The sequence below is a fragment of the Protopterus annectens genome, chromosome 7.part0 (assembly GCF_019279795.1).
Source record: "Protopterus annectens isolate FY-2018-M chromosome 7.part0, PAN1.0, whole genome shotgun sequence".
NCBI lineage: Eukaryota > Metazoa > Chordata > Ceratodontiformes > Protopteridae > Protopterus > Protopterus annectens.
The window spans coordinates 1,250,471,752-1,250,486,375 of NC_056739.1; the positions used below are offsets into that span (position 1 = coordinate 1,250,471,752).

General features: G+C 40.2%; 1 protein-coding gene across 1 annotated transcript in view; it reads left to right on the plus strand.

Moving 5' to 3' along the window:
* DIS3L (DIS3 like exosome 3'-5' exoribonuclease) overlaps window positions 1-14,624 on the plus strand; it is an 830,646-nt gene that overhangs the window by 83,074 nt on the left and 732,948 nt on the right. The window contains 1 exon segment of the mRNA XM_044077862.1: window positions 8,133-8,286. Coding sequence (XP_043933797.1) covers window positions 8,133-8,286 — 154 coding nt within the window.

Below are 14,624 nucleotides of genomic sequence, written 5' to 3' on the forward strand. Positions count from 1 at the left end.
TTTGTACCTACCATAAATGTAGATGTCCGATAGGTATGCATCTGCAGTCAGGATTACCCACCCTCCTTCCCCTCTGTGGTATTCCTAGGGTACTTGCCCCTCTTTTAGCTAGCTGGGGTAATCTATTATGGTGTATTTGTTTGTATGTATATATATATATATATTTTGCTTTCTACTGTTTGGAATTTTCTACATTTATCCAAATTTAGCCTTCCTAGAGGGCACCTGGCATCTGGGGCAAGAAACACTGAGGAAAATGGCGTCGGCTGATGCCTTTATACCCCAGGAGCTATGATGTCGGGTGAAGTGCGACATCAGCCGAGGCCAGACCCAGACTTTGGAATCCGGCCGACCGAAGGGCTGCCTGAGGCAGGACAACCCATATGTTATGACTGCAGATGCATACCTATCGGACATCTACATTTATGGTAGGTACAAAACTATACTTTTCCAATCTTGAGGAATCTCCCCATATTTATATGACTTTGTAAGTAATATATATTATGCTATCTCTCTCTTTTTTTTAAATTTCTCCAAGTCTTTTGGGTTTCTAATACCATGACGGGAATGGACCCCATTCCTAAGTCAAAGTATGATTAAAGTTCATGAAATTTAATATTGTTTCAGTCTTTGATGTCAGCCAGTAGTGCTCATCACAGCACCTGCAATATGCCAGTAATGACTCCTTCAGCAGTTCTTATGGAGTTTTATGTATTGGTAACATATCTAAATACGACTGTAAATTCTTTTTTTATAAGACCCGTGGCTCCTACTGCTATTGGGACTTTCTGGGTATCTTTCTTCCACTGTGTTCTTGTTTCTGCCTGCAGATCCTGATATTTTATAAATTTGTGGCTGTCCGTACCCAAGACACTGTAGTCACTGGGTGTGGCAATTTCAGTTATCAATGCTACTCTTGTCTTCTTTTCTTGGACCACTATATCCAGTTTTCTAGCATCTGTAGATGAAGAAGATGAAGCTGTGTAGACTATCTTTTGAACTGTTGATAATGGATGATCCCAAGTGATGTAGACTTCCTCATTTTGTATGTTGCTTTGTGGCTCATGTTTTCAGTGTTTTTCAGCCACTTCAGTACCATAATGTTTGCACAATCCCCAGTGCAACACTCTCACCACATTGTTATGCCTTTCAGTATACAGTCCTCCTGCCATTAGTATTTCACGACCAGCAATGAGGTGTGCAACTGTTTCCAATTTGGTTTTACAAAACCTACATTTGTCTGTTTCTCCCACATCTTCAATGGACTTTATAAACCAATGTGTATGCAGCCCACTATCTTGGGTCGCCAATATTAAGGGTCTATATTATTTCAGCGAACACTTAAAATAGCTAACGCTGTTTAATCGACCCAATAAAGTCGAAATCCTTAAATCCCGAACACACGGAACAGCAATTTTTTCCCAGAGAAAAAAATTGCTGCTCCGTTAAAAAAAAAAAAATCCAAACACAAAATAAAGTGGGGGCTTTGCCCCCACACCCTTTAATGTGGAGGGCTGTGCCCCCCCACCCCCTACTTAAATATACCAACTCCTGGATTGCACTACAGTGGAGGAAATGGCAAAGTCCCAAACACGGCCCATTGATTTTCCCTGAGGAAAAAAAAAAATCACTGTTCTGTGTGTTCAGGCTTTAGGGATTTCGACTTTATTGGGTCGATTTAAACAGCGTTCACTGAAATAATATAGACGCCAGTATTAACCTTTCATATTTTGGTTTGAATTTGCCTCTACTTAACCATTCTAACGTAACCATTCTTGTGTTCGCTCCTGATCAACATGAAGTTTTTCAAGAAATTTTCTATACTTGCAACTATATTTATGCCTTTTCCACATTTCTTGCCTTCTCATCTGACCCTTCACCATATATTCTTTCTTCTGTTTTTTGGCACATTCAGTTGCTGCCTGATTTTTATCTACTTCTGGTTTGATTTCCATTCCTGCTTGACACCGATAAACTTCTGCTAGATTCAGCAGAGAAGTCATCTTAGATTTATTTTCCTCATGTTTCAAAACTTTCACTACGTTTGCATCTTGTAAGGTCAGTAGATATGTGTGGAGTCCCACAATTGCAGATCTGTACATATAATCAGTTTCAAGGAGGCCCATTCCTCTTTCAGAATGGGGAATATAAAATGTTGGTCTGCACTGATTTTTATAAATCATTTGAGCATGAAGCATCCTTCTTGTTTTCCTATCTAATCTGTCCAACACCTTTTGGGGCCAGTCAGTCACTCCAAAACATAGACTTTCCCATCTCTATCCTTACTAACAGAACTATCTCAGAAGGCAAAATCCCTACTATATGGAAAGTATCCCACATCATCCCTCTACATAAAGGTGGATCTTCTATTGAGCTTTCTAACTTTCGTCCTATTGCCTTAGTCTCCCCATTAGCTAAGATAATGGAAAAAAATGTATCACAAACAACTACTTAACCACTTACTACAAAATAACCTACTAGCAAACTGCCAACATGGCTTTAGACCATTCCATAGCACACCGACTGCCCTCTTATCCTTTACCGACTATATATAAAAATCGTAACAATAACTCCTTTTCCTCTGCACTATTTATTGACCTGTCAAAAGCGTTTGACATGGTTAACCATAACTTCTAGACAAACTAAAGGCCCATTCTCTTGATCATCATGCAATACAATGATTTAGGTCTTATCTGGAAAATACAGCAAGCAGTACTTTGGCATAACAATCTGTCTTCACTACTCCCAGTAAATATTGGAGTACCCCAGGGCTCTATCTTAGGTCCCCTACTCTTTTCCTTATTTATTAACAATCTACACATGAACATACCTCAAGCCACCTGCATTCAATATGCAGACGACTCCACCTTAATCTGTTCAGCCAAGAATATAGCCTCTCTCCACTCCCTCACCCAAACTGTTTTTCATAATGTTGAAAACTGGTATATGCAACACTGCCTCCTCCTAAATCCCAAAAAAACAAAACTACTGCTTTTTACTCCAACTCATAACTCACCTAATCCATTCTTCTCTGTAACCTCTAACAATGGTACCAACATAACCCCAGATACTACAACCCGCCTACTAGGTGTAACGATTAATAATCGTCTCGGCTATGATGACTACATCAACACCACCATAAAGTCTGTTAACAGAAAACTTGGTACCCTCTCTAGAATTAAACCCTTCCTTACCCCTTCTGCAAGGAAAACTATTGCCCAGACCCACCTAATTGCCACTCTCTTCTATGCCTCTGTTATATATACTAATCTATCCAAAAACAACTTCTCTAAACTCTCCACCTGTTATAATAGCATAGCTAGAATCATCACCTGCTCCCCCTTTAAAACTCACCACTGCCTCAACCTCAGACAACTTGAATGGCTAAAATTGCAAAACCATATACTGTGTCAACAATTACTTATTACTCAAAAGATCCTATACTACCCCAACAACACCCCTATCCTCACTAATCTAATCACACCATACAAAAATCTGGCTACACTATGCTCGGCTAATAAGCTCCTAGCTCCCTCGATTAAATCTAACAACAAAGCCGGTGATTCACTTTTCTCAAACACAGCAGGTAAAAACTAGAATCAGCTTCCTTCTGAATTATCAACCCTTGCTTCTACTTCTCTATTTAAAAAAAATCTTAAAACTCATTGGCTTTGTCCATGTGTGAACCCAAACTGATATCTTTTTCCCCTTCCTGCTCTCACCCCTATCCCTACTCCTCTAACTTATGCCTCCAAATCTAGTTACTACTCTTTTCTTCGTAATATGAGGATAAAATATAATGTCTTTTCTCTCTTAATTGGGTTTTGCTCATACCTACCATTGTGTTTAGTATAATTTTTTAGTATAACTTTTAGTATAATTTTTATAGTTTATAATTTTATTGCTATAATTTTTCTTTTGACCAATGCTGCCTCTGTATTGTGATTTTTCTTGTTTTTTTATATTGTTAACTTTGTCACTGTTCATGCTTGGAGCTTTTCTCCCCGGGCCTCTACTGAAAATGGACGTATATCCAGTTAGACTAGCCCGGTTAACAAATGTAAAATAAATAAATAAAAGTTCGAACAGGAAGAGCAAATTGGTTTATAGCTTGGATTTTGTTCCTAGATGTCAGTGCTGTTTTCAGGATTAATTTAAGTCTTCTGAAGTATTCCTTACTAAGTTTTATTCGTATTTGTTCATGTTTTATTGTTGATCCTTCATCAAGTCCGAAATATTTATACATGCCTTCTTGCTCAAGTTCTTCTATATCGCATTCTTGTCCTAAACTGATAATTTTCTGGTGTTGCAGTTTTCCTGCTTTAAAGGTTGCTTTTGCACATTTATCAAGAACAAATGACATTCTTAAATCATCTGAAAAAGTTTTGACAACTTGCAGTTGTGCTTTCAGTTCCTCATTTGATTAGTTGTACAGTTTTAAATCATTGACAAAGAGAGGGTGAGAAGTCTTTACACTTTGTTGTTTTCTAGGAGCCAGATTATAGCCATGGCCTAAGCTTTGAGTAAACAACTTTAATGGATTAAGGGCAAGGCAGAATAGTAACAGTGACAGAGAGTCACCCTGGAATATCCCCTTTGAATTTTTATCCCTGGGATAACAATTTGTCCTTTATCATGGCTTAATTGCAAAGTGGTCTGCCACTGTTTCATGGTCACTGTAATGTAGTCGATCAGTGTGGGGTGTATCTTATACATTTTTAAGCACTCTTTTATCTATGAATGAGGGATACTATCAAATGCTTTTTTTGTAATCAGTCCATGCCATACTTAGATTCTTCCCCTTTTTACAGTTCTGCACTATGACTTTATTTAACAATCATCCTTTGTTCCAGATGACTTTTTTTATTGCCTTTTAATTCTATTGCCATAATTGAGTTTTCTTCTAAATAACTATAAACTCTCTGTCAGCATGAATTCCTGTGTATAGTTTATACGTCGTCAGAAGGCAAGTTATTGGCCTATAATTTTTAGGGTAGCTTGCAGGTTCACTTTTAAGTAGGAGCATTGTTTTTCCTGTTAGCCAGGTTGTTGTCTGTTCTGGGTGCGCATATAAATGATTCTTACTCATGGCTAAATATTCGTGCAAAGATGTTAATACTTTTAACCAGATGTTAGGTACTGCATCTGGGCCTGTGGGTTTCCAATTAGAGGCTTTTCTTAACTTTGTTTCAATCTCTCTAGCTGTTACTTCATCCCATTTCATATCCTGTACCTTTAAACTTCTTATTCTTTCTTTTATTCTTCTATCCATTTTACATCTTTATGTTCCATAGGACTTTCATAGATGCTTCTCAAAAATGTATCTATTTCTTCTTTTTTTGGTGGTCTTTCAATTCCTTTTACTTTATTTCCCAGTTCTGTATAAAACCTTTTTTGGGTCATCAGTAAATTGCTTATTTTGAACGTTTCCTTTACATTTATCTTCCTACCTTCTAAGTTTTTCTGCCTGTGCTGAGATATTTAGTTTATTTGCGATAGTGCATGATAGATCCTGATCTGTTCTAATATTGCCCATTGCTTTTATCACATCTATCTTTCTTAGTATTTTTGTTGATCCATTCCCTTTTCTGTAGTCTTCTAACAGTGACACTTCTTGTCCTAACTGCTTTATAATTTTCTCTATTCGATATTTCCATGATGGTATTTGATTTCTCCCCTTCCTTTCCCTCACTACCCAGAGTTTTTGTGGTAGAACTTATTAATTTAGCTGCACGGTAATATATCCTGTTTGCTTCTGTTATATCGCATGTATCTCTATGAGCAGTCCTAATTACTGTGTTCATTTGTTTTATCAGATTTCTGACTTTTTGGGTTTTATTAACCTTCCGCAGTCTTTTTCTTTCATTGTTCTTGATGTATCTGTCCATGTCTATTAAATCAAGACATTCTTCTAACAACTCATTTTCTTCCATACTGAGGGCACATCCCTTGTTTTCGAATTCATTTTATAGAAGGTTGTATAGCATCTTCCTGTGACACAGTCTTATCAATTTCATCCTGTATGTATGTTGCTCTATCATATGGGAACTCACTGGCCTATTACTCCTCAACATTGACTACATCAGTGTTTCCAAAGTTTCTTGTTTCTTCCCTTGCTGTCTAGCTTCAAGTGAACATTTCTCTGGTCATTATTACTAATTCTGTATCCTCCCTGTGCTTTGCTTTGATCCAGTTTGTGCAGTTCCTTTTCAATATAATCTGATTCCTGTATCTGAGGTTACTTGGATGTCACTAGGACAACTTATCATCCCCTTTGATGAGCCATATTGTTTTGCATAAGATTTTAGAAATCTGCCTATAATCTATTGTGTCTGTGAATAAAGTTTACAACCTATATGCAGTTTATCAGTTGGTGTTTTCTTTATTCCTTCCACATCTTATGTAGCTATAAAAAGGTTTCCTATTATGCTCAATATCTTTATATAAATTTTCTTCAATTTTTTTCTTGATCTTGTCTCACACTGTCCCCGGGATCCAATAAAGCCTACAATATGTGTGCACAGTTCTGAGTGAACAGACATAACACATACCTTCTTCCTCCTAACGTTAGTTTTTCTACTGATACTCTTGTGGCTTTAAATATTGACAGGGATTCATAAAGGTTGCCACAAAGTGTAGACTACATGTACACTTAGTTTAATTTTTCTGAGTGACTAGAAAGCACAAATAATATGATAAGAATGTTCTTGAATGTATATCATGTACACTTTAATATAGGCTTTATTGAATCTGGCCCTATGTTTAATTTGTTTGTCCAGCTTGTTTATTTCAGTTTTCAAAGTTGTAGTTTGACCTGTCTTTCATTTCATATATTTTTTGTCTCTCCCCTTAAATCAGGTATCTTGTTCTTATGGAAATATAGCCCCCTGATGATGTATGCCTAGATGTGATGTTAAACATTTTTTTTTTTTGATGGCACTCAGTTTCTCTTTCAAAACTTTCCACGCTGCATCTGCAGTTTTTCCACTGAACACATTGCTCCAGTTAGTTTTACATACAGACTGTTTTTTTTCCATATACTCGGTCTTCTGTGCATTGATTTAGATTTCAGTTTGGCATAATTATCTAGTGACACATTAACCTTTATAACCCCATGATCACTGCACATCAGTGGTGGTAAAATTTGACTTGAAGTAACAGTTGATTTTAGGAACACAATGTCTAGTATGTTGGAATTGCCACAGCAGAGTCTTCTTGCTTGTCCGGCTGATAGCCTCCTCTGATCGACTGTTGCTCAAGTCAGTGGCCGTGTATCACTGTTCGGTATCAAATGGACTGAGAATTGGAGGAGACATGGCATTTGGAAGGTGAGGCGGTAAAAAATGGATACGAAGAACAAATCGGTGTAAACTGGAAATGGATGTTTCCCCAGCCAAGCTGAGATTAAACGTTTTACAGAAACAATGTACAGTATTTTACGACGGTCACTTTGCTTTTTATTATTATTATAGAATGAATGGCAGCAATTTTTGCTTTTGGTTTCACATTTCAACTCCTGCTTCCTCCTCGTTATTGTTCACCAAGATCATAATGTTGGTGGATCATCATTTCTGATTTTCTTTTGTTTTGTTCACTATTGTTCATGGTTTTCAGCTTTGATTACTGATTTTCATTTTGGCCTGTCATGCCTTCGTTGAAGGTTGAACATCGAGCTGGCACCTCGGCGTTCGTGAAAATCTACTGCCAATCATTAGCGGACCGGAGTTCCGCTGTGGCGAACCCTAACCGGGAAAAGCCAAAAGTGTTTTGTGCTTACACATGTGAACATATTACGTAAGAATGTAAATGATGGTGGTATTCCATACAAATTTAGTACTTAGTGTGCAGTTGGGTTCTAGTATTTCTGTTATTTCAGAATCATTAAATATCATTTTAGCATACATTAGCTGTTTTCTGAAATTGAAACTTTTTTATGTAAACCAATTGCAGTGTGGTTGCTTTTTTTGTAATGTACTTTGTGTATATATATCACATAGTGAGAGAGTTTCTCAAGGAAGTTATCCACCACTGGTGTGTGCAGTAGAAGTAAGAATATGTCATTCTGGCTTGTGTAGCACACATGTACCATAACAGAAAGTGCTACATAACTGAATACATCATTTGTATTTCAGATGGGAAGCTGCTGCCGGATGATCTTACTCATTATGTTGTTCCTGACTGGAGGGTTGTATTGGATTTCTTGGAGATTCTGGAATTTGTAGACCTGAGAGGAAATATAATCACTCAAACTGCATGTCAGGCTGTTCAACACAAAAAAGGAAACAGGTGGGTTTTATATGACTTGCAAACAGTTCTGGTGTGTTCTTTTTTTGTGTGTGTGAGGGAGTAGAGGCAAATAAATTGCGTGTCTGAGGCTCTGAGATGTACTTATTTTTAATGGCTAGAGAGAGAACGCTGTGCTGTAACAGAATCTGAAGTCAAGTCATTGTTTTAAGAAAAGTCTGTGATTTCTTTCATTATGCGATTGTTTTGCAGTAAAAATAATAGTAATCTAGTGTATATTTAAGTTTTCATTTGGATGTCAAAGGATTGTAAATTAAACAGTGCGCTGAGTCGATCATTCCCATTTCATGATATGCATACATTTTTTTTTCAGATTTTATGATCTTTAACAGAGAACAGCACACTTTTTTTATGTTTCAATAAACTCTTTAGAACTGATTTAGAAAATAAATTTGTCACCTTTAAATGACAGTATTGTTTAAGGCAGTATTTCTTTTAAAAAGTGATAAAAATGATCTGGTCGCTGAAAGTGAGTAGATATTTTAAACAAATATACTAGATGACCGAGATTATTCGTGAAGTTTGACTAGGGAGAGCAGAGGCTACTAGAAATCTAGAGTTTCAAAAATAAGAAATATAGAAGTACATTTTCTTAATAAACACATTGTATCATTGTATTCTTGCAGTTTGCATGTGCATTTAAATTAATGTGGTATATTTATGTAAATGTAGATATAGGCCTCGGTGGTGCAGTGGTTAGCGTTGTCGCCTCACAGTAAGAGGTTCTCCGGTTCGATTCTCGGCTGGAGCACCTTCTGTGTGGAGTCTGCATGTCCTCCCCGCGGTCGAGTGAATTTAAAGACATGCAGGTAGGTGCGTGCATGTGTGGGTGTGCCTTCTTTGAAGGCTGGGTGCCGGGCTGGCAACTTGACACTGTAAAAATTCACTGCCAATCATTAGCTGACTGGAGTTCCACTGTGGCGACCCCTAAAAAACAAAAGACAGTTTTTTTAATTTATGTAAATGGAGATGGTATTAGATGAAATAAAACCTAGTAGAAATTAAAATTATGGCAGCTGTAAAAAGTCTGTGGGATGTGCTGTGTAGTCTTCTCAGATCTGCATTTCTATTAATTCTCTTTCTCCTGACTCTCCCTATGGAAGAATCATCCTTTAGGGATACTGTGGTTCATATGATGGAACAGTTTAAGTGGGTCTGTTTCCAGGTTTCTGATGTTCAAAAAAGATTATATGAGCTCTTGCAAATAGATTCTCTTCTTGTCTTCTGCAGTCCCTTTAGTGTTGTTTTGGACACTTTCACTGCAGCTTCTCAGGCCTCCGATTCTCAACCTCCTGCCACTAAGAAACTGGGACAGGTTTTGTAAAGTTTCTGAAGCTCAAATAAAGCCTTTCCTCTGATCTGCTGCTGCTACTTGTTTATCTGCTGATAAACTTTCCAAGTTGCTGTACTGTTCTACCCTCTTGTCTTCTGATAATGGCAGCTGTGCCATAGACAGGTATGGTAAAACAGTATATACCTTTGCAACCTGGGCTTTCGGTGCTACTAATTCCCCAGATCCATATGACTATGTATGTCTTGGCTTTTCTCCTAACTTGGGGACATTCTGGCTGATATGCCTCATGCTGGGGGTAAGACTTCTGCCATTTCCCTTTTGAGCTCTGCTTCTCAGGTGACTTGTCATTCCATTAAATGCAGATGTTCTTCATGTTTCACTGTTGCAGTCATCACACTTGGGTTGTCTGCCTGCAGGTAGCCCTCAGTCGGCCCGAATACCAGAGACTTAGTATTTCTGCATCGGATGCTGTTGCTTCTTTCTTGACGTCAGGGATACAAAAACAGGCAGCCAATGCCATTACCCCAGTCTTTCTTGCCGAGGAGGAGTCCGAAGTAGAAGCAGTTCGCACCTCATTGGGGATCCTTTTTTCTTGCTCTAACCGATGTCAGAAAAAGTTAAAATTGTTTTGCCCGTGGAAAGCAAATACCTCACAGAGATTTTCATTCTTACTGCATCACCTGTTTAGGCCCAGACCACGCTGACCCTCGCTTTCGGTTTTGTGCCTTGTTTAACGGCCGAATCATTCTTCTTTGGGCTATCTTTGTCACTAAATTCTTTCGCTCTCGATCTCCATATTCTGAAATGGCTTCGGTAAGCCATCCGACTACCGATCTTCTGAAAAAATGTAAAGATAAAGACAGAGGCAGACTGCATAGGTCCAAAACTGCTGGCAACTCTTCCGTTAAGCTAGTCACCAGTCTGACGGTACTCGGTGAGGTGCCTTTGCAGCTCCTGATGCCAGCTTCTGTGGATTCACAGGCCTCTGCTGAGACCCATTCCATGTCGCGAGATGCTTCTTCGACTATGGAACCAGCAGATATCTCTACCTTAGATGGGTCCGGAGCTGCTGTGCAGGCACCGGCTTCTGAGGGAGTTTTTCATCCTACCGATGTTCGAATCAAACCGACGACTTTTTTAACCAAAACTACTGAGTTTTTTAGGCCCAGAGTATGCATTATGCCCAGAAAACCGATGACCAATGCGCATGCTCAGGCACCCATGTCACAAAAACAAATGCTTAGAATGGCTGAAGACCTTATTACGCTGATTAGGGGAAGCCAAACTTCCCCTGCTAAGAAACAAAGACCCCAGTCCCCTTCAGGTTCTACAGACCAGGAGTCTGATGACTCAGACCTTTCTGATTATGAATACATGCTCTTATCCACCTATGAGGATTCAGATGCAGAGGAATCCATTCCTTCTGCCTCCCCTCCAGAGGATTTCTCTTTTGGTGAAACCTTGTATACTTTAAAAGAGCATTTCCATTGGGAATGCCAAGACTATCCTCAGTACAAAAAAGAGACTCGGAGAATTTTTAGAGTTGCCTCAGCACAGGCCTTTAACTATACCCCCTGTCCTGGATGTTGTGGATGATGTTTTCATGGAATCCAGTCTTACTAAGAACACTTTACCTCCGGCACCTAGGGAACCAGACCGGTACTACAGAGTACCTGATTCTCACAAGTTTCTTTTCAAGAATCCTACTGCTGATCCAGAGATCATTTCCCAGGGACCTAAAGGTATTAAGGGTACTACAGCCAAAAATCCTATCCCTTCGGACAGGGATTCCCGATCTTTGGACAGATAGGGTAATAATAAGGTATATACCTCTGCAACTCTTGCTATCAGAGCATTGAATTGCCAGTTTCACATGCTGAAATACCAGCATCATCTTATGGAACTTATTAAACAAAAAGTGGTATTTTTCCAGATTGTGCAGAAAATAAAGAATTGCAGGAACTTATGCACTCTGCAAACCAAGTTAGTAAGCATATTTTGCAGTGTGGTTTTGATGCCCTGGAAGCATCTTGCAGGGCAGCAGTCACTGGCTCTGTACTGAGAAGACATGCTTGGCTGAAGGAGCAGGCCTTGCCAGATCGTGTCAAATCTAAATTACTAGATGCTCCTGTAAATAAGGACCATTTGTTTGGCACCAAAGCAGAAGAAGTTCTTAAAAAGATGGAAGACAAGTGCAACCACCTAGATTCAGCAGGCATTGCTCTTCAAAACACTGGTCCTTTCCAGCCCCCTTAAGGTTTTCCCAAACAAGACCCAGGGGAAACAAACCACCCAGACAACTGTCTCAAGGTATGCAGAGATCTAAGCAATGCAGTGCCCCCACCCTAGAGCAGGGAGTGGCAAACCACCTCCTTATGGGAAAAGCTCACAATGACTTCACAATTTTGCTTCCCAGCCCTGCCCAATTGCTTGTGCCCCTAGGAGGAAAACTAGCCCTTCATGCAAAAAACTGGATGGCCATCACTCAGGACCGATGGGTCCTCAACATTGTAACCCAAGGGTACAGATTTTATTTCCATTCAATGCCAACCCCAAGCAGGTTTCCAGACCGTCCTCCAAACCAGTGGGCAGAGGCTCAAAACAAAGTACTTTCCCTGCTCAATATCAGAGCTATTCAGCCTGTTCCAGTAGAACAGAGGGGGTCAAGGATTGTACTCCAGACTATTCTTGGTACGCAGGAAAGAGGGCTCTTGGCGCCCAATCCTGGATCTTTCAATTCTCAACACCTTCCTGGTGGTACCAAAATTCAAGATGCTTATCCTGCAACAGCTTCTCCCTATCTTAGCCAAGGATGCCTGGTTAGTCACCCTAGACTTAAAAGAAGCTTGTCTAAGGGAGTAATGCAGGAAATACCTATGTTTCAGGGCAGGATCTATGCATTATCAGTTCTCTGCACTTCCCTTTGGCTTATCTACTGCGCCCAAGGTATTCACAAAATGTGTGGCTTCAGCCATAACATATTGCAGGCAGAGAAATATCTAAATTTACCCGTACTTGGATGACTGCCTGATTCAGGCGGAGAGTAGGGAGTTTCTGCTTCAGCATCTGACATTTGTAAAAAGCCTTCTAACCTCATTGGGGTACATCATCAATGAAAAGAAATCACAACTGGTACCCAGTCAAAAGATTGTATTCCTGGGAGCAAGCTTGGACACAACTTCCCAGTTGGCATTCCTCACTTCAGAAAAACAGGTCTACCTGACAGACTACTTCAAACAAATGGCCACCAGAACCCAGCTGAAAGAAAAATACTGAAAGAAAAATACTGCAAGCCCTAGGGTTCATGGCCTCATGTATTCTGCTAATTCCATGTACAAGACTGCATATGAGGAAACTTCAGTGGTACTTAAAAAGTCTTTGGTGCCAACATTCTCAGGATCTGGAAACAGTCATTCCTATCATACCTTGTCTAAGTTCAGAGTTCCTTTGGTGGGCAGAAGCATGGAACAACAACAAGGGACTGCATTTTACTCAACCCCACGTCACCCAGACCCTAACCACAGACACATCAGATTATGCATGTGGGGCTCACATGGTGGGCAGATGTATTCAGGGCCACTGGAGCCCAAGGCAAATTCTCTTGCACATCAATCAAAAAGAGATGCTAGCTGTACAGAAGGCCATGACAGCTTTCAGATGCCTACTCTTTCCAGAACAATTGCTGATAAAAGCAGACAACACCACAGTTATGTGGTACATCAACAAGCAAGGGGGAACCCATTCTTACCCACTCTGCAGGTTAGCCATGGCCCTGTGAAACATTGCCTTGGACAACCAAGTGCATCTACAAGCTCAGTTCCTGTCAGGCAAACACAATTCACTGGCAGACTTAAGCAGAAATATTCTAGACCTACACAAGTGGAAATTGGAGCCCAGCACCTTTAACCTTCTGATCCATAAAGGGAGGACCCCAGAGGTGGATCTCTTTGCCTCCTCTGACAACCACCAGTTAAGCAAATTCTGAACCAGGAACCCTCCCAGCAGGGCCTGGAAGGTGGATGCCCTATCCTTTAAATGGGAAAACCTCTCAATCTATGCCTTTCCCCCCTCTGCCCCTTATCTGAAGAGTATTACTCAAGATGAAACAAGACAGGCCAAGGACAATTCTGATTGCCCCGGATTGGCCACGCCAGCACTGGTACCCACTCCTGCGCAGCCTGTCAACTGTTCCACACTGGCAGCTACACCAGACCCCAACCCTGCCTTCTCAGCAGGAGGGGCAGATTTTTCATCCACAATTGCAAACCCTAAATCTTGAAGCCTGTCTTATTCCTTAAGTACTCCCATCAGCAACCCTAAGCAAGCAGGTGCTGGACATCATCCTTGAAGCCAGAAGGCCCAGTACTAGGAAATCCTATGTTGAAAAGTGGAAAAGGTATTGTTCCTGGATTCAGTCTAAAGGAAAGGACACAACACTGCCCTCCTTACCTCTAATCCTGGATTACCTAGCAGAACTACTCCACAGAGATATATCCTTCTCCTCCATTAAGATCCATGCCTCTGCCATTTCGGCTCATTACAATACTGAGCCACCTGTATTCTCTCACCCTCTCATCAAACAGTTCCGGAGAGGGACAAACACCTTAAGACCACCAAGGAGCTTGGGACCTTAACTTTGTACTGGAAAAGCTCACACTTCCCCCTTTTGAACCTGCTGCTTCAGCAGAGTTAAAATTCCTCTCTTGGAAAACAGCCTTGCTTCTAGCCATCACTTCAACTAGAAGAGTGTCTGAGTTACAAGTACTGATGGCTGTGGAACCCTTCATTATTTTCCATGCTGACAGGGTTTCCCTCAGAACTAACTCTTCCTTTATGCTTAAAGTGGTGTCCAGTGTGGTTCTCAACCAGTCCATCCATTTGCCAACCTTCTTCCCTAATCCCCAAAATAAAGGGGAAAGGATCCTGCACTCTTTGGACGTGCACAGACAGCTCAGGTTCTGCCTTGATAAGGACTAAGCCTTTCAGAAAATCTGACCAGCTGCTAGTCAGCTTTGCAACAGAGGCA